This window comes from Catharus ustulatus, chromosome 3 (genome assembly GCF_009819885.2).
Source record: "Catharus ustulatus isolate bCatUst1 chromosome 3, bCatUst1.pri.v2, whole genome shotgun sequence".
NCBI lineage: Eukaryota > Metazoa > Chordata > Aves > Passeriformes > Turdidae > Catharus > Catharus ustulatus.
In genome coordinates, this window is record NC_046223.1 from 29333818 (window position 1) to 29359534 (window position 25717).

At 39.7% G+C, this 25717-nt stretch overlaps 1 protein-coding gene across 13 annotated transcripts in view; it reads left to right on the forward strand.

Moving 5' to 3' along the window:
• TTC7A (tetratricopeptide repeat domain 7A) overlaps positions 1-25717 on the forward strand; it is a 210675-nt gene that overhangs the window by 86709 nt on the left and 98249 nt on the right. For all 13 annotated transcript variants that reach the window (XR_004417261.2, XR_004417262.2, XR_004417264.2 and 10 more), the window contains one exon: positions 24499-24615. Coding sequence is in view for 8 of the 13 variants with exons in the window: in XM_033053680.2 (XP_032909571.1) it covers positions 24499-24615 (117 nt within the window). In the remaining 5 variants the exon portion in view is untranslated. The remainder of the gene's footprint in view (positions 1-24498; positions 24616-25717) is intronic.

The following is a 25717-nucleotide window of genomic DNA, read 5'->3' on the forward strand; positions in this document are numbered from 1 at the left end:
AAATATTGCCCTAGATAATGTGTTTGTGCCAGGAATGGATTTGTGTTAGTGTACAAATCAGTCCATCTTAAAATTACAGGGCTGGATTCAAAGGTAGCTGGAGATAATTCCATTCCCTCATAGCGCGGGGTTCAGGATATGAATAAAAGGAGTTAAATGGAGCTTAGAGAAGAAATCTACTGCAGACTAATTTTCTTAGTGTGGTATGAAAAGAAGGAACAGATAAGCAGTTTTCCAGCCTTAACAGTAATGGTTCAAATCTTTCCTCTGGATGAAAAGTCAATTTTATTTCATAATAACTTTTTTCTCTAGTATTTGAATAAATGGCTACTGCCTCCTTGCATTTAAAGCCTTTATAATGAGCAACAGTGTTTCTAGATGTCTGTTGTGGCATTGGGGAGGTAACACTAGTTATGCAAATGCAGACATAAGGAGTTTAAGAATAGATTCAAAAATGCAGGAATAGCATGGCTCAGTTGAGTTACGAGCCACAGGATCTGTGCTTCAGAGCTCTGTATATCTACATTACCAATGAGCTAGTCCCCCCAGCGCACACTTTGCTCCCTACTAAGGGCTGTTTTGTTTTGAACAGCTGCAACATGTTCTGCTTTATATTGAAAGGAAGCATTTAGGAGCCCTGACTGTCTACACTGTTATCAGAGTATTTTGAAAAATAGCACGTGTGTATTATCTGGATAGCAGAGTCATTGTCAGTAGGACATGGAGAAATGGAGTTTAACCGTAGTATGTGCATGTAGGGGTTATCCAAGGTGAGAAGGGTCTTAGTGATTGAAATCCCTGAGGTGATTTTGTGACCTCCAAAGGTAGACCTGGGTTCTGTAGATCCCAAGGAGAACCTAAGGCATGCTTGCTACCTGGAAATCAAGAAGAGAACCAAGGGAGAAAAGTGGTGTTGGTGTGGAAAGCCCAGCTCTAAACTTTCCTCTTCTAACTGTAGGGCTACACAGGTGTTCAGTGGGACTGAACGGGGTGCCAGCTTTCATTAGCAACTTCAGACAGCAATGCTGCTAGAAAGCAGGGTTTTGGAGCCTTCCTGAACTCCTTCAAGACACTCTCAATAAATGGATAAAGGAGAAAGCAAAATACCCTGCTTGTCTTGTTTTTTCATTGCTTCACAACTGGTGAAGGTGAAGGCTTTGTAAAGTCTACTATTAAACATACAGATTTGATAATCTGAAATTGTTTCCTAAGGCTTTCAGAAACTGATTACCAGGGAAGTATGGGAAAGTATTTTCTGAGACCTTTAAAAAAACTGAAATGCAGGGATGATCAAGAATATTTTTTTTGTTGGGAATTGGTTTTTAAAAATAAAAAATAGAAATCACTGAGAATTACTGTTGGTAATCATTACTAGAAAACACATCATGAAATACAGAGAGGCATGGATGTTATGCTTAGCAAATTGTTTTTCAGTGCAGGGAATTGCTTTCCAAGAAGTCTGCAGTGTGGTCAAGCTATGTTGTCTTGAGATGAGTAGAGTATAATGCTCTGATCACTCAGTGAAAGGGTTGACTTTTTTTTTCCAGCTGGAAATTATAGACTTGAGTGACTTCTGCTGCAAGGTCCTAGGAGTATTTATTTATCTAATGAGAAGAGCACAAAATGTTTGATTTGTATTTTCTTCAGAAAGAAGAGAGAGGGGGATTTATTCAGATGTTCTGAAGAACTCAGCAGGGAACACAAACTAAATATGGTAATTTTTCAGCCACAGATGTGGTTTTTACCTTTTGAAAGCAGGGAAAGCCCTTGCTCTTTACTGTCTTAAAAATACTTGGAGTAATTGGCAATAATTGCATCTTAGATGGTAAGTGAGCTTCTGTTGCCGTTGTCATTAATTTCTATAGAACCAAATATGTAAGCAGGCACAGTCATACTATTTGACATTAGTCACTATTGATGTTACTTAATATTTTAGTGTCTGTTTGTAAAGGAAAGATGATGATGAATGGAGATGTTATCATGGCGAGAGAGATTGTAACCTAGAAGTTCTGTTACCAACATGTCTTAGAAAATATCATGGCATATTTCTTATTATGCTAACATTTTTACAACAGGAAAGAGATAATATGAATCATTTTACTTTACCTTATTCAATTTTACCTTGACTTGAAGCTTTCTGTTATGTATGTAGTTTATCATAAGGCTGTATTTAGGAGGAGGAGGGGGGAATATCAGGATATGGAATGCTAAATGGCCCAATCAAGCAGTGCAGTCATTAGCAGCATTTTTTCCTACATACACCAACATAAAATTCAACCCAGAATGATGCAAGTATGACACAGAATTGTGTTTCTGAGCACTGTGGCTGGACATATGAACTGCTGGAAGTTAATGCAATACTCTATTCCATTTGCCTCTATCAGTTGGAGAAGTGGCAGGAGGCTGATATCTAGCACCTCAAATCGAGTTCATATCAGTAAACAGTTGAACTGAAATTCATAGCGAATAGACTCACAGACATTTTTAAATTTTATTTTTTTATTTTATTTTTTCCTTCTGCAATCTGCCATTTGTATCTGCCGTCTGGGTGCTTGTGATGACTTGAGATTTTCCTGTAGTTTTTCTTGTGTTTTCTCAGGACAAGGTCAATGTCTTTCCACTGATGGTAGGGTATGTAGTACAGTAGGGGTCTGAACCTGTCTGGGAATATACATGTTTCTGCAGTCTATGTAATGAGCAGGAGAGATAACCAGTAGGCATCTGTGTTGCTGGGTGGAAGATGAAGCCCTGCTTCCTGCCCCATGAGTTTCATCAGTCAGACATTTTGTACGATTCTTCAAAATGTAGGTGCTTTCTGTGTTGGGAAGAAAAAGGGAAAAACTCTCTCACCTGGCATTTCAGTAATGCTTAAGTGTGCAATAGCTCACAGTAGGAATGATGTCGCCCAACATGAACCAAAGGGATACAACTGTGAGGAGCAGCTTTGAGTCTTTTCCAGCCCTGCACAGACCATTGCAGCAGAAGTGTTTTGAGAGGCCAGCGTGGTAAAACATTGCAGAATGGCCCTTGAGGAGAAGAATACACATCTCCCACTCCCACATGCACATGCCAGGGGCCCCACCAGGAGTGGAACTCCCTGCCAGATAAAGATGCAGAAAGGACAGATGGACACTGAGTAGCCTGGATCTCTGAGCTTTTGCAAGGCCGGTGTTAAGAAGGAATACTTGAGGTAGCTTTAAAAAGTAGAAGCAAAGGTATCAGTAAAACCCAGATTTCTCAGATTGCAGTGCAGCCTTGAAAAGAGGTGGGGATGCTCCTCCACAGGAGACAGAGCATTGGTGGTAACTAGCACTGTGTAGCAGACGAGGACTCTGAGAGGAACAGCATCAGGGATTTTCTTGGCCTGCACAGAGTGGTCTCCAAGACTTAGATGTCCCATGTACTGTGTTAAAACAAAGCTAGCAGTAATGTGCACCTCAGGAAGCTGCTGGTAAGTGGCATGGGGCCAGTGTTCATTTAAGGTAGTTCATGTTGCTGCCATCCAACTGTGCTGATCTCTCCCCAGAGGATTTTTAATCTAGGTGGGATTTCTTTAATCTGTGCTCTTCCTCCATCTCCAGAAAGAATGGCTCCATGGAGGGAGAGCACTGAGACCTGGCTGCCTTTGAGCCACCACTATAGTGCTGTTCTGTCGTAGGATTTGTTGAAAGCCGTGCACAGTAATATCGAGACTTTATTGTTTGGAAGGATTTGTGGTTTGATTGGTTTTCTTTGCATCCAGAGTGCTTATGTGAATTAGTATTACTTCATATACATTTATATGTATAAGTCAGGATGCTTATATACTAAATTATCTTTGGATGAAAAACATTCTTCTGAAACTAAACTGGATGGTACATTTTCTTGTTTATTGCTCTGCTGTTAAAGCAGATGGAAATGTCTGGAGTCTCTTTTGTTGCCAGGGGTATAAACTGTGTCCCATCTTAATCAAGAGGCTGCACATTGTCAGTTTGGAAATGCCAGCTGAAACAAGGCTTTTGTTTTTCTAGTCCACTTAAGGAAAAAAGAGATTCAATATATATGGGCTCTTTGGAGCCTTCACACCAGATGATTTTCAAATATAATAGAGATTGAAGCCTACTCTACTAGCAGCTCTGGAATTATGTTGCTTCTTTTTCTGTGGCAACTAGCAATTACCTGCTGCTTCACTGGCCACCTGTGAACATCAGGGTTTCCACAGCAGGGGCATGGTCCTGTGCAAAATGCCTGTAGGGAAGAGGAAGGGAGATCCTGCAGGATAACGATGTCCAAATGTGTGTTGTGCACTATCTTGTTTTGCAGGGTTGGAAAACTTGCATTTGAAAGCCTGTGGTCTTTGGTGTTATTTCCCTTCACCATACTGCCCTAGACAGGGTGTATTTCTTGGTTTTGGCAGACAGATTTTATCCCACGTGTAAAACTGCTTTTGAGCAACACCCCACTACATGTCTTCCAACTGGGGGAAAAAAAAAAAAGAAAAAGCAAAATGCATCTGGATCAAGACATTGTTTTAAAAGGTTTGACTGATATACTGGGAAAGGAAGACAGCAAAGCAAACTTGAATTAAGGCTTACCCTTTCCTTTAATTTTTGGGGTGATTTGGAAACAAACATGTTAAACTTCTGCAATGTTAGTTTATTTTTTAAGCCCTGTGATGATACTGTGAAGGACAGTATCTAAATAAGCTGCTGCAGGGGGATTTTATTCAGCTCATTAGCTGTGATAGCAACACTGAAAAGTGTATAGGGAATTCTAGTAAAGATTTTTTGATGTTCTAGAGGTCAGTCTAGTCTTAAAAGAAAAAAATAACATCTTCAGATGCCCCACTGGCTCGAAACATGTGTAATCCTTGCAAGGTTTTTTATATTTGTGTTCATCAGTTATTAACTTAACTTTCCACCTAGATCTCCTGCAAACTTCTGATGCAAAAGCTGTATTTTAGATAAGGCAATATCTACTTCTGATCTCATCTAATTGGCCTCTGCACATGGCAGAGCAAATGTCTCATTTTATATGGTTTAGCAACTTGCACCCTGAACCTGGAAATTCTGGGCATAAAAAAAAATTCCATAGCTGAGAAACCATTTATTTTTTTCTCTAAGACAGTCTAAGCAACAGTACAGTGTGAAGTTGCAGTGCCACAAAAAGAGAGAAGCAATACTCACAAATTCTGTATTCCAGCAGGTACTCATTATTTCCCTACATAGATGGGGCCATTAGTCTGGGATTAGTTGCCAGACATACAAGAGACAGAAATCATGGTTTTAGGTGTTAGTGCAAGCACTGTTATTACAGGGAAGAACTGATGAAGCAATTCTGTATCCAAACAGCACCTTAAGGAAATCATGTTTCTTACAGGGTTGGGCAGATTTGCCCTTAAGCACTTATGAGGCTGTAATAAGCTGTAAGACTGGTTGCAAATAATGTCACAGCTGAAAAAAAAAAAAAAAAGTCTTGCTCAGTCATTAAGGACAAAGCCCTGTGGAGGTTCTCACAAATGAATGAATAAATTCGAAATGCCTCCTCTGATGTGTGAACTCTGAAATTAACACCACACTAAGAATAGTACAGGGTGTCAGCTCTGAGGGTGGAAGGGAAGAAGAAGATACTCTCTTCCAGTCTTCTGTAGCATTCAAATTGCTTAAAGCTTAAGCTAAGTAGCATAAATGGCTACATCTGCCATTTCAGAAGTTAACTAAGTAGTGCTGTAGTAGAAATATCCCCGATTATTGACTTGACCCAAACCTTGAGCAATGCTTACTGCAGGAAAGCAAGTGTACAAGCGGATGTATTTTCTGACCTTGGCACTTGTTTGGTGCTTACAGTCACTGCAAGCAGGTTCTGTGTGGGCTGTTGGCCTTTTAAGAAAACGCTTAGTGTCTGGATTTCAAGCTGAAGAGAAGGAAAGCCACGCTGTCTTACCCTATCCAAGTAGGGGAAAAAAGCACAGCTGAGAAGGGTGCAGATGGCCTGAAGCAGACTGGCACATTGTGCTGGAGTATCAGCATCAGATGACTACCTTAAAAAGTGAGGTTCTGTCATCTCCCTGTTTTCACTGGGGATCTCATAAGCTGCTTTTCCAAGATTATCCATAATAGCAGTTTGTCTAGCTGAAAATATCCCCCACAAGAACAAGAAGAAAATTGTATGAAGCCAGAATATATTAAAGGCCAAGAAAGAGAGCATATTTCTTTTTTACTTAAGGATGTTAAGCCTCATCAGACTAAGCTGATGAAAATATAATGAAATAAAAAAATTGCAGTGCTGCAGGATGTGTTTTCTACATGGTGCGCCTCCTGGCTCCAGGCATTTTTTCCCATCAAATTCAATGGTCAGTCAGCAAATTTTATTAAGGTTGATTACCAGTTTCTCTTGTACCTCAGAGCCTCTGCTAAGAGTGTTAATTTTCCAGGGCGAAAGTCTCTGCTGCCTTGCACAGTGCACAGTCCATCTAAATTCCCTCACAGTTGTAGTGTGTACCCTGAACAATGTTGATTATGTTTTCAGCACTTAAATAGTGCTGTTAAACTGCTGCTCAAGAGTGTGCCCTATTTGGCACAAAAACATTTTGAGTTTGGGCTTGGAATAGAATTTGCAGAGGGGACTGAGCACAGAGCTGGTACTTTCTGAAGTTTAAGGCTGCAGTTGCGTCGAGGTTTTATATAACAAATACTTCATGCCTTAGTCAGGGCCACTTGTAGTGACAGTAACTATAGTAACAAAACAAAGTTTCTAGCTAGTGAAAGAGCATTTCCAATGAGCAGGACATCAGTTTCTGATCCAGCCCCTGAAATATGCTTATTTATCAGTTTTGTATGCAATGCTATTTTAACAGCTACTACTGTATTTTCCAACATATTTAGAAATTTTCATTTGTTTGCTCCTGGTGTGTTCGTTTTTTTTTCCTCCTTTTCCTAAAACCTATGGAGGGACTTGCTCCTTTTGCCTTCAAATGGAAATGTTCTAATTATATTCCTGCTTTTTAAACTTGTTTTCCCAAAGAAATGGGGATTATGCAGTTGGGCTTTTTGTACCTTGAACACTTTTGGAAATACTGGCTGATTCAAAACAGGTTTTGACAGTGTGTTAGAAGTCCTGAAGATAAGTTTCTGCAGGTTTTCTAAAAGCAGCCTGCTGAGTCAAGGCTGGAGGGGGCAGGCAGAGCTGAGCCATGTGATGCCAGGGTTAGCAGCCACCAGCAGGGACAACGCAGGGGGACATGGCAGCAGCACTGCCAGGGACTGGTGGCTCTGGGAGAAGGGATGGCTGGGGCAAACAGACACAGATTGCACTGGGGGACAGGTGCAGAGGATGCAGATCTGTAGGAAGTTGCACGCCACCTGGGAAAGGACAGTTTGTGGCATTTAAATGAAGACTATATAAATGCATACTGTTTGTTTCTGTGTCTTATGTGCTCATTTGCATGTGTGACAAATCATAGCAGAATGAGTAAGGAAGGAAAGGAGGGATGCTGCAAGTGGTAATCACCACATCTTAACAAAACCTGCACATGCTGGAGGTGAGGTAAAAGGCTGGGCATCAGCAAGGCCTACAGGAATGCACCTCTCTTGGAAACCAGGGACTCAGGTTTTCACAGAAATTCTAGCCTGAAAGTGACAGTCTGGTTAAATAACAACAGAAAGAATTATTAGTCTATTAATAAAAAGGTCTTGTAAAGCTTCAATAGAAAGCTTTTCTGTTGCCAAACGGGTGTTTTATGAGGAGCAGAAAGACATTTTTAAAGAAAGCATGGCATTTGCTGAAGCAAGCCGAAAGCACAGGAATGGCCCCAAAGCTGTGATTGTTTGGACAGTCTGCCTGTGAGTTTCCTTATCCTGGCTTCATAAATTAGAGAAGTTTTGGGGATTTTTTACATGATCTGTTGTCCTCTCCTCTATTGTTGGTGAATTGTCTTTTCTAAAGTTTGGTAACTTCCTGTTGAAATGGCTCATGAAACACCAAGTTACATGATGAGCCTCCAATAAAACTAAATGTGTTACTGCACTGTGTTTCCTCTTTCTGGCAACAGCTATTGACTCCTATTAATTCTGTAGCCATTTGGTGGCAGAGTATTTGGAGCACCAGGCAAGGAAATGGAGATGAGGAAAAAAGAAAAAGAAAGCCAAAAATCTGTTCTTTGGAGTTGAGGAAAGGTAGAAAAATCTATCTGAAGGTTTTATGTAGTTTTCTGGGGCTGTTCCTGTAGCTCAGAATATTAGGTAATTCACCTTTTCTGCATAGTGAGAGGTTGTTTTTCTAATAGCAGACAAGGAGCAAAAAGCTGTTCTTCTGCAAAAGCACATTTCCTGGATGCTGTATAACTGTAGTAAACCATTTCAGCTCCAGACTCCTTGCAGTGATACTCTTTCTGCATTTCCCAGGAGCCCTGTGATGCATCAAACATTTTGTAATGTTTGTACACCAGTGAAATGCAGCTGTGATTGGGGAAGAGTAGAACAACTGTGTAACAGGGACCAATAGTATATATCTGATTAGGCTGTGAAGTTAGGAAGAATAATCTGCAAATTAAAGTTGCCAGGATGGTTGTAGAGAAACAGAATATAGAGAACAGAGCTGGAATTTTACCATATCGTGTAAGCTAGCACCTGTGTGAGAAACGTGACTTAGGACTCCTTAGTATCTTCAGTTAATTAAGACTTGGGTTTTACATTTCATTTAAAATAATGTTCTAACAAGGGATGGGATGGGTATTAAAATGTTTGAATCTTAAGGGGACTAATGTAATCTTAAAAGCTCCAAATAAAATCAGTTTAGTTCAAAGTGTTAAGGAAAGCTGGCTGTATATAAATGAATCTACCTCTTTCATTTGACAGTTGTAAAGATTTTAATTTTTTTTTACTTCCCTTAAATCAACTACAGCACTAAATCCCATAATAGAACATTCTAAAATAAGTAGAACTCGCTGACTTTTTTATCTCTGCTGCACAGTTCTGGTTAGGGTTGTTAATGAAAAACTCAAATTTTGCTTTTCTTTCTGTTCTAATAAATTAATTATAGGATGTGGTAATGCAGGCAGTACATTTCAGGCTTCGTTCTACTGTTTTGTTTTCCCAAGAGCACTTTAACTTCGTGTTGTGGTATAGCAGCTCTAAGAGTACAGCAGTTTCTGCATGGTGTCTTCTGCATAAGTGTTCTTGTAATCAGTGGTCAACAAACTAATGTGTGTGGATTGGACAGGTTCATCCCTTGGGTTTTTCTAGAACAAAATTCCCAAAGCTGTAGATCACAGTTCCGGGCAGGATGGTGGTAGTGTTGAAAACAGCAATACAGTAGTTGGTATAGCTCCATTCTATGGGTACAAGGGCCTGAAAGCTTTCTCCTTCTACCAGTCCACCATGCTCATAAAAAATGTATTCATAGGTGCTTTGGGGAATGGTCTGTGCTGTTAAACTTGAGAAAAATTGTCTGAGGAACCAAGCAGTGACACAATTTAGAGTAGTCATAGTATTTCTTCCACTCTTGTAATTTAGACCTGCTTCCTGAGTAGCAATAATAAACCATGGAATGACTCATTTGACAAGGTAAGTTTAACTTTTATTTATGGCAGCAAAAGAAAAATTTACGAAGTGGATGTGTCCTGATGCCCTGCCCGTGGGAGAGGAGAGGAAGAGATGAGTCCAGTGCCCTGGCTGTTTTTTCACACTTGTACAGGGAGTCACACAGTTGTGTTGTTTATCCAGGGAGGGCTGGTATATGTGAGCAGAGCCTTTGTGTGTTCCTGCAGATGCTGCCCACAGTGGAATGTGGTGTCTTTAATTGGGATGGAGCTGTACCAAGCCACATCAGGCTGCCCTGTCAGTGCAATTAGCTGCTTTAACAAGAAGAACATACAGCTTACATCGAGGCAAAATGTTTCAGTGGTTTAATCCATTTCCCAGGGTGGTCTTTGCTGTGTTAACTCCTACAGAACTGTGTTACAGAGCAAACCAAGTAGATGATGTGTTTTACAACTGAAATAGTGTCTCCATGGTAGCTTTTATGGGCTTGGGCATTGTATGCTCTGTGGTGGTTGTGATGCAGCAGCTTTGCAGAAGTGGTATTTTTGTACTTTGAGGCTTCAGTTGTCCATTGGTTGTAGTCCTGAACATAAATACCAGAAATTGTATCCATTGGAAACAGCAAACCGAGATGGCAATCTGAAGTGTATAGATCTGCAGGGATTACTGAAACAGACTTCAGCAGATTTGGGTCAGTCAAACACATCACATTATTATTTAGTTTTCAGTGGAGAAGTGAAGGTGTTTGGGTAGCTGGGATCTCATGAAAAACCCTGCATTGATGCTGACTGAATGGCAGGTATTACATGAAAAATAAACTTATACCTGGAGAGACCTGACAGATAGAGCTGTGATCTTGACTTGGAATAGGAGGAGAAAGGTATTGGGGAAAATTTAATGACAAAGCTAGTATCTCTGTCAAATCTGTCAAATGTTGCTACTGTAGAACCTCATTATAAATAAGGAACAAAATGGAAGAAAAACACTGGGAAAAAATTAATCATCCCATAAGCAGTCAACAAATCAGATGCATTAGGAATCTGTCAGCTTCCAGCAGAGCTGATGTTTCTCCAAATTAATTCCTTCTCTGTCTCATTTATGCTAAAAGTGCACTGCAACTCACATGTCTCTTCTTTTACTAATATCTCTAGGGCCTCTAGGAAAAAGATGTCCAGGAATTTTATTGAGTGTTGTTCTGAATACTCTGTACAGGAATTGACCTTAAGGATGTAATTTGCAGTACTGTTTTGTCAGGGTGGTGGGTTTGATGTTGCCATTTCTGTTGGCAAAAATCATTCATACACGCTGATGCAGGATATCCTTGACCTGTGGGTAGGAAGCACTGCAGTTATCCTGAGGAAGGATAGTGTCCTGGAATTGTGCAAGCGAGATACTTGTAGGTACAGGGTAGCAGTGAACTATCCTAGCTCTTCGTGCCAGCCACTAACTTTCCCTTTTCCACACGTGGCTTCATTTTCCTGGGTAGCCACACAGCATAGCAGCTCGTGGCTGAGTCAAAACCACAGGTTGTGTGTGTGAAAGCAATAATTCACTGCTAAAGCTGCCTCATTCAGTTGGCATACCTACCCACCCTTCCTACATTTTTGCCTTCAAAGACCCCTTTATATGGCAAATGGACCTGATACTTTCACATGCTCTTGCTTTTCTCTCTCAGTTCTAATTTTAGCCCAGTTTGGGCCTCTGAATTGACAAACACTTGCAAAGTGCTCTCATTGCCATTCAGATCGGTATGGGTATGTACTGAGGCTTTCATAACCAGTCCTGCCAATTTACTTCTTCTTGGAGTCATCTTGTGCTGAAGCCTCGTGAACAGGGTAATTATTTGAAAAAGGATTACAGCTCTGAAGCTTTTTTACTAAGGCTGAAGGAAGCTGTTACTTCCTCGTATATTAAATGGCATGTGGTAATTTTAAACACCTTCTGGATTTCTAACAAATCAAATCTGTTCAAGAGCAAAGAGCACTGATTTTTATCTGTATGGTTCAACAGTTTTTAAGCCAGTCTTTTTATGACAAGATTTAGTTTATGCTATATAGCTGCAGTTGAGTAAAATAAAAATATCAGCTCTTCCATGGATGCATCTTGGTGTTGGCAGTCTGTTTCAAAATGTCAAATTTCTGGTGCGTGCTATGTATTTGAACCATGCTACCTCTGGATGTCATTCCCTGAGGGAATTAATTATGGTGGGATATATCACATACATAATGACAGGTTCTGTTAAGCTTTCTGGAGGAAAAAATGTCAATCAGGTCAGCAGTGAGCCGGAGCACTTTCAGTTGCCTTGGAGTACGAGTTCTGCACAGTGGCTTTTGGATATCCTTTCAGTGAGGTACTTAAGGAAGAGTGTGGACATATTAATGAAAATATAATGCCCTCACTGTGGTGTGAATGGAGAAGAACACTATACCTGTATTTTGGATGTGTTGGCTTAGAAAAGAAAATAAACAGAAGTTAGATTGTGAGCTCTGAATTGCAGCTGGTTTGCATGGTAGCTCTTTAAGAGGGGAAGAAAAGGCGTACATAAATGCAAAGTGGTTTTTATGCTTAATGGTAAATGGTAAACAGAGCAGTTTTAATATTCTTAATGCTTTTAGGTTGATATCTGTTCTTCCCCTTCAGATTTACTTCAAGAAAAAACTGTTACATGCTGCTAACTTCTCAGAAGGCACAGATTATAAATACACTCTTCTGATTTATCCCAGTGTGCTCTGATCTCTTACTCTGCAGAGCTCTGCACTGAGTTAACAGGATATGTAACACTGTATAAACATGGAGATTTCATTGTGTTCAGATGTCACTGAGTTCAGTCCAGCCTCTTTCTGTCCCTCTCCTTGGCTGAGATGCTGAGGTGCAGAGTTTGGCCTCAGGCTGCTCCATGGTCAGCACTGGCAGCCTGTGCAAGGCAGGCATTTCTGCATGGACTTTCTCTGCACGCAGGAGAAAGGAAAGCATAGGACTCTTCCCTGTGAAAGGCTGGAAGCAGCCTTTTTGCATAGCATAGCCTGCTTGCTATGCATCATCACTTCTGTTCCTTTCTTCTTTTCAGTTACAGAATCCTTGTGGATGTATGGAAGGCTAGAATTCTGCAAATGAATCATTCATTTAAGGGCATAAAGTAGGGAGTTGGCTGATACAAGCGGATCAAACTGCACTGACCCTGAACTTCATTTCTGTGTTTATTTGATACATTCTCATTTCTAGGGAGTTAAAGCTGCCTGAGCTTTTCTGACTTGAAGCTTGAGTGCCAGATCCTCAGCTATTTCAAAAGATAAAAATCCATTCATTTCAGTTGAACAGAGCTGATTACCTTCAGCTCACTGTCAGACCCTGAATGTTTAGTTCTTTTTACCTGCTTCCTTACAGCTGTTAGCTCTAAATTTTGGAATAGAGTTCAGTTTTAAAAGCGCTGTTGTGTAAAAATTTGTAAAGGTCAGTGGTTGCTAAGTGCTGGACTGTGTCTCAAAAAAAAACCTGCCTTCTGTGGGTGGGTGAAGAACATAAAAGTAAACCAAAACCCAGTAATCCTGTCACCTGCACTGTGCTGTAAAATCAAACCTGTTTTTCAACAGTCAGACCTGGTTAATTCCAGGCAGCCTTTAAATTGTATTTGCAGTTTTACGCTAAGGTGTTTTTCTCAGACTGTTATTGAAAGAAGGCCAAATATTTTTGAATGTTGAAAATGTAATTACTATGCATGTTTTCTCAAAGGATTTTCTCTAATCACATATGCAGTGGTTTAGTTGTATAATACTGTGTCATCTCTCTCAGCACATCTGGAAGGCCTGTCACCTTGGGGTGTAGTATATTGCAGAAAAATAATCCATTAATCTGATTATAGGTTCAATCTGCCATGGATTCTCTTTTTACTTCTGATTTGTTGTTTTGTTTTTTTTCTTTGCCATGCATATATATTTCTCACCTTTCTCTAAAGGCTTTTATTTTTTGTTGGCAGTTCTAATTGAAATTTGTTAGGTGTCTCTGACAGGTTGAGACTGCTGATTTTTACTTGTGAGCAGTGACTCAGCTTACTTGTACAGTGTAAGAATGTAGAAGTCTGGAGTCATACGTGCAGCAGTGCAGTTCAAGTTTACAGCAAAGCTAAGGAATAAAGCTTCGCATTTAATATACAGCCTGCAAAATCCTGAATTATGTTCATGTTCAGCTAAACTGTGCACAGCTTTCTGCTGGGAAAACCTGACACTGGAATAGGAGTCAAGGATGCAAGCTGTGGAACTGGGTTCTGTAAGTCAGCAATGTCCTTGGGTTGATGTGTGTAGTTGGGAAATTGTTAGGAAGAAAATGGCTGGAAACAAACCTTGCTGTTCACATATTCTGAGTTTTTGTCTCAGAGATGGTTAAGGAGAGCTATTACGGTATCACTTCAGCTGTCTGGCCTGAGATCTGTGGGGAAGCTTTAGTGGCAGGGAGGCAACAACATGACAAAAAGTGCCACCATTGCCAAAGCCAATCTGTATGGTCTCAAACCTGAGAGGGATTAGGGGCTACAAGTCCTGGCTCTGCAATTAGCCTTGTACAAAGTGGAAAGGAACTATAAAGTAAGAACTTTATAAGGAAATTTAATGCATCTTCAAAACGCTCTCTGTGGTGAGAATACAGTTTTATCTGATTTTTCCAAGTCAATGTACTGTGTTGAGCCAAGTGGTAACACAGGCTTTGCTGGGTTAGCTCAGTCATGGCAGTGAAGGACTGAGAGAAGCTGCAGTAGCTGATCTTCAGCACATCTGTTAAAGTACAGACCTGAGTCTGTACACTGGTCCCTAGATCCGCTTTAAAAGTCATGCTCCTGTGTCTTCTTGCTGCTGTTCCTGCACTAACTGTGTTCAGCTGGTGCTGACATAGGCTGCAGTTAAGATTGAGATTTTGCTTTGGAGGCCTAGACAAATACAGTTCCTGATGGTAGCAAAATAGCCATTTTTTTCTCTGGAATTTTCTTTGGTGAAGCCAGCAGGTTTCTGTCTACATACCAAAATGCAGATTTGTTCTCTATACTGTGGGTTTGCTTGGGTTTGGGGTTTTTTTGGAAGTTGTTTTTGAGATTGGGTTTGTTAAAGGATGTTTTCAGAAATGAAGGAGCTTTTGTCTGTCTTCATTTCTGTCACTTCTTCTACCTCTTAACCATGTGTTTCCTTATGTTTTTTCAGGCTGGCATATAAACCTACTCCTTCATATCTTGCAGAGTAATCTCATCTTGTAAAAAGAGCTGCCTCTGAACTGTCATAAGTATATGGTGGGTTGTCTTAGCCAGAACCTAGGTTTAAAGATGCCCACATGTGCCCCACAACCAGTATTCTATTGTGAAATTCAGTGGTGTTTGACTGATTGATTTCCAACTTCTTCAGCTCTGCTGAGACGTGCAGTCAGTGCGTGCTAAATGTTGGGAAACTCTGTCTCTCCTTGTGTTACTCATGTTAATACTTTGTCCTCTGCAAAGTTAAGCAGTTAGGAGAGAATCTCACAGATCATTCTTCTCATAAAGGGCTGGATCTAGCAAGGTTCTTAAGCATATGCTAAGTTTTAAGGAGAGGAATAATTGATTTCTTGTTGACTTCAGCAGGACTTGTGCTTGAAGATGAAGATTTCTTATAAGTGTATTAGTGTAGTAGTCCATGTAAAGGTGGCATCAATTATATTGCTCCAGTTAAAAATCATTGAAAGAGTGAGCTCTGTTTACCAACATTGCGTAATGTAGTTTGAAAAAGAAAAGCTTATTTTATGCCTATTGTTTATATAGGAAAGCCAGATTTTGTGTGGTTCTAATTTACTAATACAGTGGGGGCATGATGCAGTTTCGGAGTGTTGGCTCCAAGTATCAGTAACATGCAAGATTTCATAAATATGTCGAGTTGGGTAGAAATGTTTTATTAATCCTTTATGGGCTTCTGCTTTACTGTATTTGGTTGCATAATTTATACATCTATAATAAGATTATGCTATCACTTGTTATTACCTTGACAGTAGGTTAATTAGGAGGTATTTCACTCTGTTTGAAATACATGGATCAGGATTCAGACATACATTTCCAAAAGGAAACGATGTTATTGATTGTACACTGAGGTGACTGGGAGGTTGAGTTCTAGTGTTACTTTATGAGCCAGAGGCCTGGTATCCTTTCCCCTAAAAGTGGCCTAAACTACACATAATAGAAGCTTTTATGAAAAATGCAACAGTTTAGAAGTGTAAATGAAGCATCCAATTCTGCAGCCTTTGGGGATAGGAAGTATTGGCAGCATGTTAAATATCAGCTTAGTCTGTTAATGTTGTTTTCTTTTCTGGGAGGATTTCTGCTCAGCAGAGACCCTAGTCTTGGTTTCCTTTTCCATTTCTGTAAATCAAGAGTTGTTCCAGTGGTTAGTTCTCAGCTCTGCCCTTGCAAATGAATTCCTATTTAATCAGGGCTGTCTGAATTTATTCAGGGGGCACATCTGATGAAATTCTGAAGAATCAGGCTCAGCTGGTGAGAAGATGTTTTGGAAGTGATGTCAATTATAGAGGAGCTCAACCTGCTTTCCTTCCTGTCCACAAATAACTCTGAAGTTGAGAGCACCCGTATTAAGAGATTAAATGTAAAGGATATGGGGCAGGCGATAGTGAAGGGTCTAGTTCTTCAAATGCTTTGCAAAGGTCATTCCCGTTATCTGCTCTGCGTAGGAAGAGTTAAAGCACAACCTGGATCAACTTGCCCAAAACTGGCCAAGAAGCCACGTGAGACAACAAGGCATGGAGTGTGACTCTCCCAGATCTCCAGCCCAGGCCATTGGGTATTTGCCACGCTGCCCTGTGGGTGGAATACAGTGGACCGTGTTCCCAGAACGACTTGGAGATCGTGCTGACGTTTGCGCATTGCCACATAGGTGTCTGTTTCCACCCACAAATGAGATGCTGCTCCACAGCGTCACCTGAGCTCGTGGGAGGGCTTGGGTCTGCTGGATGGAGAAGCTGTGTATTGAACTCCTACTGAATTTGTGATTGAAATTAAATAGGAGGTGAATCTCTAAGCTACTAGCCTGGAATGCCCAAAACCTGACTCTGGTCAAATGTGTTCATAACAGTGTCCAATGGGAAATATTCCATGTAGATGGCTTCTGTCAGAGAAGAAAAAAAATCACAAAACAATGCTGGGGGAGACTTGCAGAATAAACCTCAGTTTAACATCTTCTGAATTGTTACAAGGTAAAATTTAATTCACTGTTCTTACAAAGCATACCTATTTTTATATTGCAAATAAAAATTTGGTGTAAACACACTTCATAGAAAAACTGAGAACTTTTTCCCCAGGTGTTGCTGTAAAACTTAAAACTGTGACAATTATTTTTGTGTTTTTATTCAGGCAAGATATGGACTGAAATACAGATGATTTGTGATAGTATAAAATTGTTTTGATGGCAATTCCTCATCAGGGTGAGAGGAAGATAACTCTTCAGGTGTATCACCCAAAGGAATCTGTGTAACTGGGTGAGACAAACATTTTTATCAGTTCTGCAAACAATTTGCTTCCTACTTCTTAATAAAAACCAAAATACCACAAGTCTGGCATTCAGAAGTAATCACTTAAGTAAAAGGAACACAGACAATAGTTTGATAGTTCTTATCACCTTTTTTTTTTTTTTTTACCTTCTTTTCTTGGGTATGACTAGATATGGCTTGATACTGAAGACAAGTGAAGATAAAGAATTTCAGTGTCTTCTGTTTCTTTTCTTTCAAGCAAATCAGCTTGCTTTTTCCGGACTGTTAGTTAATTGTTTCTTTTCCTTCAAGTGACAACCAGCCTGGGTTTAGCAGATAAAGGAGGTTTGTTACAAGATGCCCTTTTCATTAAGGTGCACTTTCTGAATGGACCACATAAATATTCATAGTATCGTATTTGGTCTCTGTATCAGAAATTAATCTGTTGGACATGGATGCTGAAATAAGTGCGTGTGGTTGCTGGGCTGGCTGTGCACATTTGTCTTGGGAAGTGGCATTTGGGTCTGTGCAGAATTATGCAGCATAGTCCATGGGCAGGACCATCATCTGACAGACAGGAGGTCCTTCTGCCATCAGGTGCAAGCTTCAGCTTGCAGGAGGAGGCAGTCCAAGAAAAAAAGCATCCAGAGCTTGAGCCATGCCAGTGGCTGCTCCCTTGCTTTTGCTTTGCAGTCTCCTCCTACAGTTTCTCAGCTTTCCTGATCACCTCTTTTTGTGTTTCCCTCCTTCTCTATAAACAAGAACTTTCTAGGTGCCTTATGCCAAGAGGCTGAGCATAGCAAATTGTCTGTATTGTGATAACTTTTAAATAGGCTAGAATCTACAACCCTGGAAGTTGTTTTCACCCTGTGCTGTAACCTTTATTGTTTGTGGAGAAACATTAGCCGAATTGCTGTTGTCATGCAGGACTGGTCTCAGAGCAGGGCGTTCTTATAAAGGAGAAGATGGCAGCTCTGAGTTTGCTAGTTTCCCTGGGTTTGGAAGATGAAGTCAGTAATTCTTCAGGCATGGTGACAGTTTTCTTGTTTTTATCTTTTTGTTCATATTGGGGGCTAACTAGGCAGAGAGCCATAAAAATTAGGACTGTATGTCTGTAAAAGTATATGATCAATTTATTTTTGTTGGGAAAGTGATAGATAACATTGCACAGCATGAAGTTATAAAAGGAGGTTGCAGTCAGAGTTGCTGGCATTAATTTAACTAGAGAATGTGCCCTTAAATGTCAGGAGACTGCAAGAAGCACAGAGTTATTTGAGAAGACAGCAACTTTGATGCTGATTTTATCAACAAAAATACAGGAGGTTAAAAGCAGCTCACCAATTTTGCCTCCTTTTTTTCTTATTCATAATTTGACTTGGGCATTAGCAGGTGCTGTAGGAAGGTTAATGAAACCATAACAGTTATGATGAAAGAGTATCCATTTTCTAATTTACTTGTTTAGGTGACTCACCACTGAAGCTAAACTCAATAAGTGGGAAACTGAGTAACTGATTTTCTGTGAAGATACCACAGTTCCAGATAAAACAAGATAGACAATCTGGTTATAAAAAGAACATGAGCTGAAGTCATGTTCCTGCTGTATCAAAATGTAAGAGTGGCCATTCTTGATCAAACTAAGGGCTTGTCTGGCTTCAGCAGGGCATCTGGTGAATGCACAGGGATAAGTGTATAGAAACCTAGCAGATGATCTACCCTTCATATGTGATCCCTGCTTCTGTCAGCAGATTGACTCAGAGGCTTTTGGAGCCAGGGGTTGCATTAGATTGTCTTTAATGCCCCTGATGGACCTGTCATCTGTGAATTTATCTAATCCCTTTTTGAACATATTTGTGTCTGCTCCAGAGCATCCTGCAGCAATGGGTTTTGCCCTTTACTTTTGTGTTGTGTGAGAAAGCACTTTGTTTGCTCATTTAAAATCTACAATTTCATTGCTTATTGGATATTCTTTCTTTCTTTGAAACAACACAGATTGCTTTTACTTCGTGATCTTCTTCATGCTATTAATGATTTTATAAATCTGTCGTCTCTTCTCTCAGCCTCTTTTTCAGGCTGAGAAGTCTGTTTAGTATCTCTATATATCAAAAGCGTTCCAAAACTTTGATCATTTTTCTTGTCTCTTTCATCCTCTTTTCAGCTCTGTTAGATCAGTTTGTGTCCTGTATTCATCTGTATCCTCCTTTTGTATCCATTACCTTAAAGAAACTGATTCTTGAGGATCAAAGTGTAGGGGATTTGAATCCACACCTCACAGTTAGTCAGAGAGCATACTCGGGTCCTCCACTCATCCAGGCTGGGGCAGTCCCCTGCTTTTCATTGTTTCTGCTGTGGGAATATGTATCTGGACTTCAGAGGGACAGTAGGGTGAGCTGGTCTCTGCTGTTCAGTGGCACTTTGCTACTTCACACCCCATCACCTAGACACTCGAATTGTGTTTACTGCTCTTGGGTTTGTGTCTCCAAGGAAATGTCTGTACAAACCAGCAGGCACATGCATCCCATCCTTTAATAGAAGAACAAAGTACACCTATTAGCTGGAGAAGGTCAGTAGCCTCATGCTAATGTACCAGTTGTCTGGTGAATTAAGATACACTGCTGCATGTTTTGGTGGTTTGTTTTGTTTCCTTTGCGTTCAGAATCCAAAATAATCCAGCAGCTTTGTGTGTAGGTCGACAAATCTGGGTAAGTAATGAAAGACTTTGGGGAATGACAACACCAATCTGGTGCTGAAGACATGTAGATCTTTGAGAAGCTGCTGACAAGCTCTCAAAAACTGGAGGGGTTTTAAGCAGACACCGAATGGCAAAATATATAGACAAATGACTGCCTAATAGTCATTAGTCCTAATTTAGTCTCTAAACCTTGAAATGAGTGGAAGGTGTTCCTGTTTGTTACAGTACTGGCATTATTTATTGCTTGTCAAGTGATAAGATGCAGATCCCACTGTGATGCTGTATAAATGTGTAGTACAAGGGCAACATTTGATACTAAGAACTCCATTTTAAATCAGGTTTTAAAAGTCCCAATAATTATCTGATTAATAAATCGTATTAAAGTCCTAGAGCATCCATAAAATCGTCAATTTGTTATTGCTATACATGGCAACTTACAACTTCCACAGATGTGCTCATAAGCATTTATAGTACACATATGCACTTGTGAGATCTTCTGATAATTAATATTAGCTATTAAACCTCAGTAATTAGATTTTCATGGACAGGAAAGATATGCCTCTTCATGGGTAATATTAAAGAACTTAAAGGCTGAGCATTTGGCCATGTGGAAATAGAAAACTCTCAGAAGTGCTAGATAGGTGTATTTGGCCAGGCCTTGAGACATCATGAGTATAAGCAACTGAAATCAGTCTTTATGAAGATGAATGTTGAATGCCTTCTGAAATAAACTGAAGCAGCTTGTTTTCTTCTGAAAATTTTTGTAGGTCTCCCAAGATTCCAGTCTCTACCTTTTTTGTCAAAGTGTAACATATTACAGTGATATGATATTTTATACTATTGAAGTTTTGATACTTGGGAAACCTCATTTTGAATTCGTTTTGAATTTTCAGAACTTAAGGTCTCACCAAATTCTACTATATCCAGATTTCAATTTGCCAGAGTTAATGTGATAGAGTGAGAGATGGATGTGTTTGCTTGTGGCAGTAACCTGATGTTCTACTAGAGAAAAAAAGCCTTTGCATACTGTCCACATGCAGCACAAAAGAAAATCTCTTCTGAAAGAGAGCTTGGAGTCTCATATCAAGAGTAAATACTGGTTATTTTCCACTGGTACTGTCGGTGAAATCATACACATTACAAGAATGATTTGTGGATTTTTCTTCTCTGTTTTCCTATGCTGATTTAGTAGCCATTTATATACTTGCTTTAGCCCAAATCTGTTTTTGTATTTACAGGCTAATAGAATTACCAATGACTATATTGGTAATCTTGGGGCTATTTTTATATGTTGAATATTTTTTAAAGTCTGTGCTGCTTAATGCTACAAGCATCATACAAATGTACAATGATATTAAGTAATACAATAAGGTGAGATCTGTGCATAAGTAATTTTTATTTATGCCCCTGACATTGTGTGCAGACACTGATAGGACACTCTAGATCTATGAGTAGCAAGAGTGCTGGCTCAGTAATAAAATTATAATACTAAGATAAGTGATACTGCTTCACTGTTTTATCTATGTATTTACTTATCTGGTTTCACTGTTACAAAGCTTATTAGAAACTGAAAAATACTGTGCATGCAGCCTGATACCCTGATTGTATTTCCATCTTTTAGTTATCATGTTTAATTGCATTGTTTACTACTGCCACTGGTATGGTTTGATTCTTCTTGCTTCTTACATTCTTCCAATTTGTCTTTTGGTTTGGTTCATTGTAAGACTGCACAATAACATGGATAACACTATTCCCAAGGTGAATTGCCATGACAGCATAGTATCTCCAAGATCCTGCAGTGTGCCTGCGCCTTACAACTCATGATAGTATTGTGCTGAGGCTTCATTATGTTTTTGTGAGAGACTGTTTTGTTCCCCAGTTTCATTAGTTGTTCTCTCTGCTGAGATAGAACATTGCATCTTCATCCAGAGCAGTTGACATATACTCACCATAAGCAGTAAGCAGCAGAGTGATGAAATACTGGCTTTGTCTTTTTAATGTTTACCTACAATGTATAAAGATATTATGTAGTGATTTTATTTGCCTGCTGACACGCTATCTATGTCCCTACTAATGTAAAAAGAAGTAGCCTTTATTGTAACCCTCCTGTCCAGGAGTTTGACTGTTAATAGGGTCTTCTATTTAATTAATACTGAGTGATATCTTACCATGTTGGGAAGCATGGCATTATTCTGGGATGTAATACAGCTGGTCTCTGGGCCTTGGTCTTCTTGACCACCATTCTTCTGCTGCAAGGAGGGCTGTACAGTGTTTTAGAAGGTCTTTCATTTTGAAAGTTTGTAGTGGTTTAAGAATTATTCTGTATGCTTAAAACAGCATAGATTGTTCAATGTGCTTGTTTCTGGGACTAGAAGAATATTTTTAGTAGAATAACTTCCAAAAGGAAGGTGACGCAGTCTCACCCCTCTGCACAGTGTAGCCCAAAGAAACTCACTCATGAGCCTGTGCATCAAACCCACAGCTTCTATTTGAACACTACCATTGCTTTCCAGATGTTATCCTGCCTTGCTGAAAAGGCTTTAATGACTACAGAATTAACTGTTCACACAAGGTAGTTGCTGCAAGATTATTTTCCTTGATAGTTATGTGAATGCATTTGCTTATGAATTTCCATTTGACTAGTTTCAGCTTCCAACAAATTCTTAGATTCTCTGTATCTTTTCTTTTATGTCAAAGACTCACAATGAGAGACTTCATGTAGATGCTTGCAGGCTGGGGCAAAACAATTTATTTGCTGCTTCTTGGTTAAAGTAAATGAACTGAGCTCCTCAAGCCTCTGATGAAATGCATTTTTCTAGCCCTCAGATCACTTGCATAACCATTTTCTGAACCATATCCCATTTTTAGTCATCTTCTGGAATCAAAGAGCAAGAACTAGAAACAGGATTGTAATAAGTGTCTTACTGATTCTCTGATCAAGAATAGCCACTCCTACCTGATTACATTTCTGAATATGGTGCTAAAGGTTGTTTGACCTTTTAACTGCATTATTGCTCAGGAGCATCACATCTCTTTCAATACCATTGCACTCCAGGGTGTAACTTCCTGATATGTATGCCTTATACCCAGGTGATCGATTCTATATTCTGTTGTATTGAAACAAGCTTTGTTCTTATGAGCCCAGTTCACTGGGAGTACAGAGCAGCAGGTATCACTAGCCAGTTCCATTGCTAATCGCTCCTTTGAATTCAGATTTATTTTTTATTAGTAGTGCATCCATCCACTGCTACATCTTTATCCCAGCAAAATTTTGATCACTCTGTGTTTTAGCCTCAAATACCTAAATCACAAAGGCGTTTCCTCTCAGTTAGGGGATCAGCATCTCTAAGACCAGATGATGTTCTTACCAGTATTTGTTTTGCTCACATCAGTAACAAGAAAATCAAAGATATAGAGTAGGGATGTAAAATAGTAGAGGGTAAAGTCAAATTCTCTTGATTATGAATCTTGATCTGCCTTTCCCATCAAAGTTTGTACCTGTGAAATTCAGTGGAATGCTTGTTCTATCAGGTCAAATTGTAGCAGCAGCCATGAGCAGACGTCACTATAGCAGTTGATACAGTTGGGTTATATTTTGGTCACTACTATCCCCATCCCCCAAAGAAAAACCAGCCAACCAACTAAACAAACAGAAAACCTAAGTAAATAATGCCCACCCTAACATTTGTTAGGGCCAAATGGAGGTGCCATTTTAGCACATGCCTATAGATAGGCACAACACTGTCTTGGCAATAGAGTTTTAATTATTCCAAGTGAAGGATCTCTTACTCAGCTGCAAATTCTTCTCTAATATTGTATATGCAGTTGCTCTTATCTCTTTCTGAAGTATTTAGGATTCCTCAGGAGCCTGCAGGTTGCATTCACAAAACTGTTTTTGGGATTTTTAACATTCAGCTGTTGTATACATGTATGTGCACATATGTGCTTCCAGGGGATTAATTGCTAACCATATCAAGTGAATTTAAATTGTGTCAATACTGGACTTTATGCAAGCATTTAAAGCAGAAAAGTAAGTTTGCATTAACATAAGAGAAATAAATCGTCTTCACAATTAAGATAAAATGGGTGTAGTGAAGGATGGTGTTAAAAGCCATGCTGGCAGCAAGTGCTAGGTTGTGTCATTGCCAAATCTGTCTTCTAACCTCTGTGTGACCCAATTCTGCTGAATTCCAGCGGTCTGTGCAAGTACGTGTTCTCTAGGTATAAGAATAGTAGCAGCAGTTACACCACCTAGAACAAGAATGTACAAGGCTATCAGCTGTCTTGCCTAGGGGCATGAGATGAGTGCCAGCTGGGGTTAAGAAAAAGCATTTCCTTCCTGTGAGGCATTACATAATTATCTGTGGATGTTAAGTGTACTGGGTTTTTTGTCTGAAATTTATTATATAAGCCAATGCTGTAAGAAGATGCCAGACTAAGAAAACAGCCTGGGCATATGCATTATGGCAATTCCTTTTTCTCCTGTTTTTAATACTGTCCAAAATAAAATGAGATTCAGTATACATTTCACCTTGTTAGCTTTGCAATGCTTTGCTTTTAACACTATCCTGCCAGCTTTGTGACGCAGATTTGACTGCAGCTGAGGAATATTGTTAATCCTCTCATCTCCTTGTGGGGAGTCAAAGTTGAGCCAAATGAAATGTTTTGTGCTACGGTGTTTTCTTTTATTACTGCACGTACAAAGCAAGTAAAAATGCTGCCTGCCAGGATCTCTCTGGAGTGATACTGATTCTCTACCTTTATGAGATGCCAATAAAATAGGAGTTATTCTTTTTCATCTTGCAGCTTACTCTTCACCAAAGTAAAACTGGAATGGATACATAAAGGACCTGAAGAGGCTCTGGTGACATGCAGACATATGTTGCAGATGTGGCAGATGGTATACAGTGTTTTACAGCACAGGTAGGCTTTCTCCACTGTAGCAAGTTCGGATTTGCAATTGGCAACATGGTTATCTTTTTTAATTTTCTAGATACTTGCGTTATTTTGCAGGAAGTGTGATAAACAGTATTGTTTAAAAGACAAGTAATATTTCTAGCAGTGATTTTTTAAAAAATAGGAAATATTTTAATAGCCATTATTTTAAAAAATAAAAACCAACAAAATCAAAACCTCGATGTTTTAATATTGAAGAAGCAGTTTGGACCACGGGTTTCTGAACCAAATGTCTAAACATCTCTATCCATATTTGGATGTCCAGAATGGAGGACAGATTTTCTTTCTCCCCAATAGTGCTGAGCTTTCATCAGCTATTGTTCACAGTCTGCAGTAGCTGGCACCACCCAGGAATGTGTGGGGGTGACACAGTCCTGAAGTGAGTAAGCCAAGGAAAGGCACACTGCCAAACTCATATGCTGTAGTTGCACGCTGGTTGCACAGCCTGGTGCTAACTGGGCAAGGAAAGAAAGGAAGGATCTAGCATCTTTCTCCCTTCTCTTGTCCTAGTAAATCTGCATTCACACAATGCTGCATTCCCTGTTTCCTCCCTTTCATCTGCTGCCCCGCTGAAAGGTAAAGTTCAGAAAGTGTGGAAGATACTGCCTTGGGTTTTCTTCCTTCCCACACACTTAGGATATTGTCCTAGTCAAGGTACCAGTGTACAGTGTCTTGGGAATATTATACCAAGATCCCTCACCCATAATATCCACAGGGACTGTGTTTGATGGGAAGGACAGCATGCTTGATGGCAGCAGTCAAGACAGCAGGGTGATGTAGCTTGAGTTGTTCTCCAATTTCTGTATGCATCTGCATAAGCTTTATAAACCCCAGAAGTATATGTACAGAATGGTGCATGTCTGTGTACAAGTTGTCCTTGAGGGGTTATTAGTAATTCTTGTTGGTTTAGCTAATGAGCAGCAAACCAAACACAAAAATGAAGATATTTTCATACAGTAGTGGTCTCTTACAGACTTGAATCATTGATTTCCTTAGGCCTTAGTATCTTTAGCTAAGGACTCAGTCATGTACCTCTCACATGAATAATCTTTATACCCATGAGTAGTCC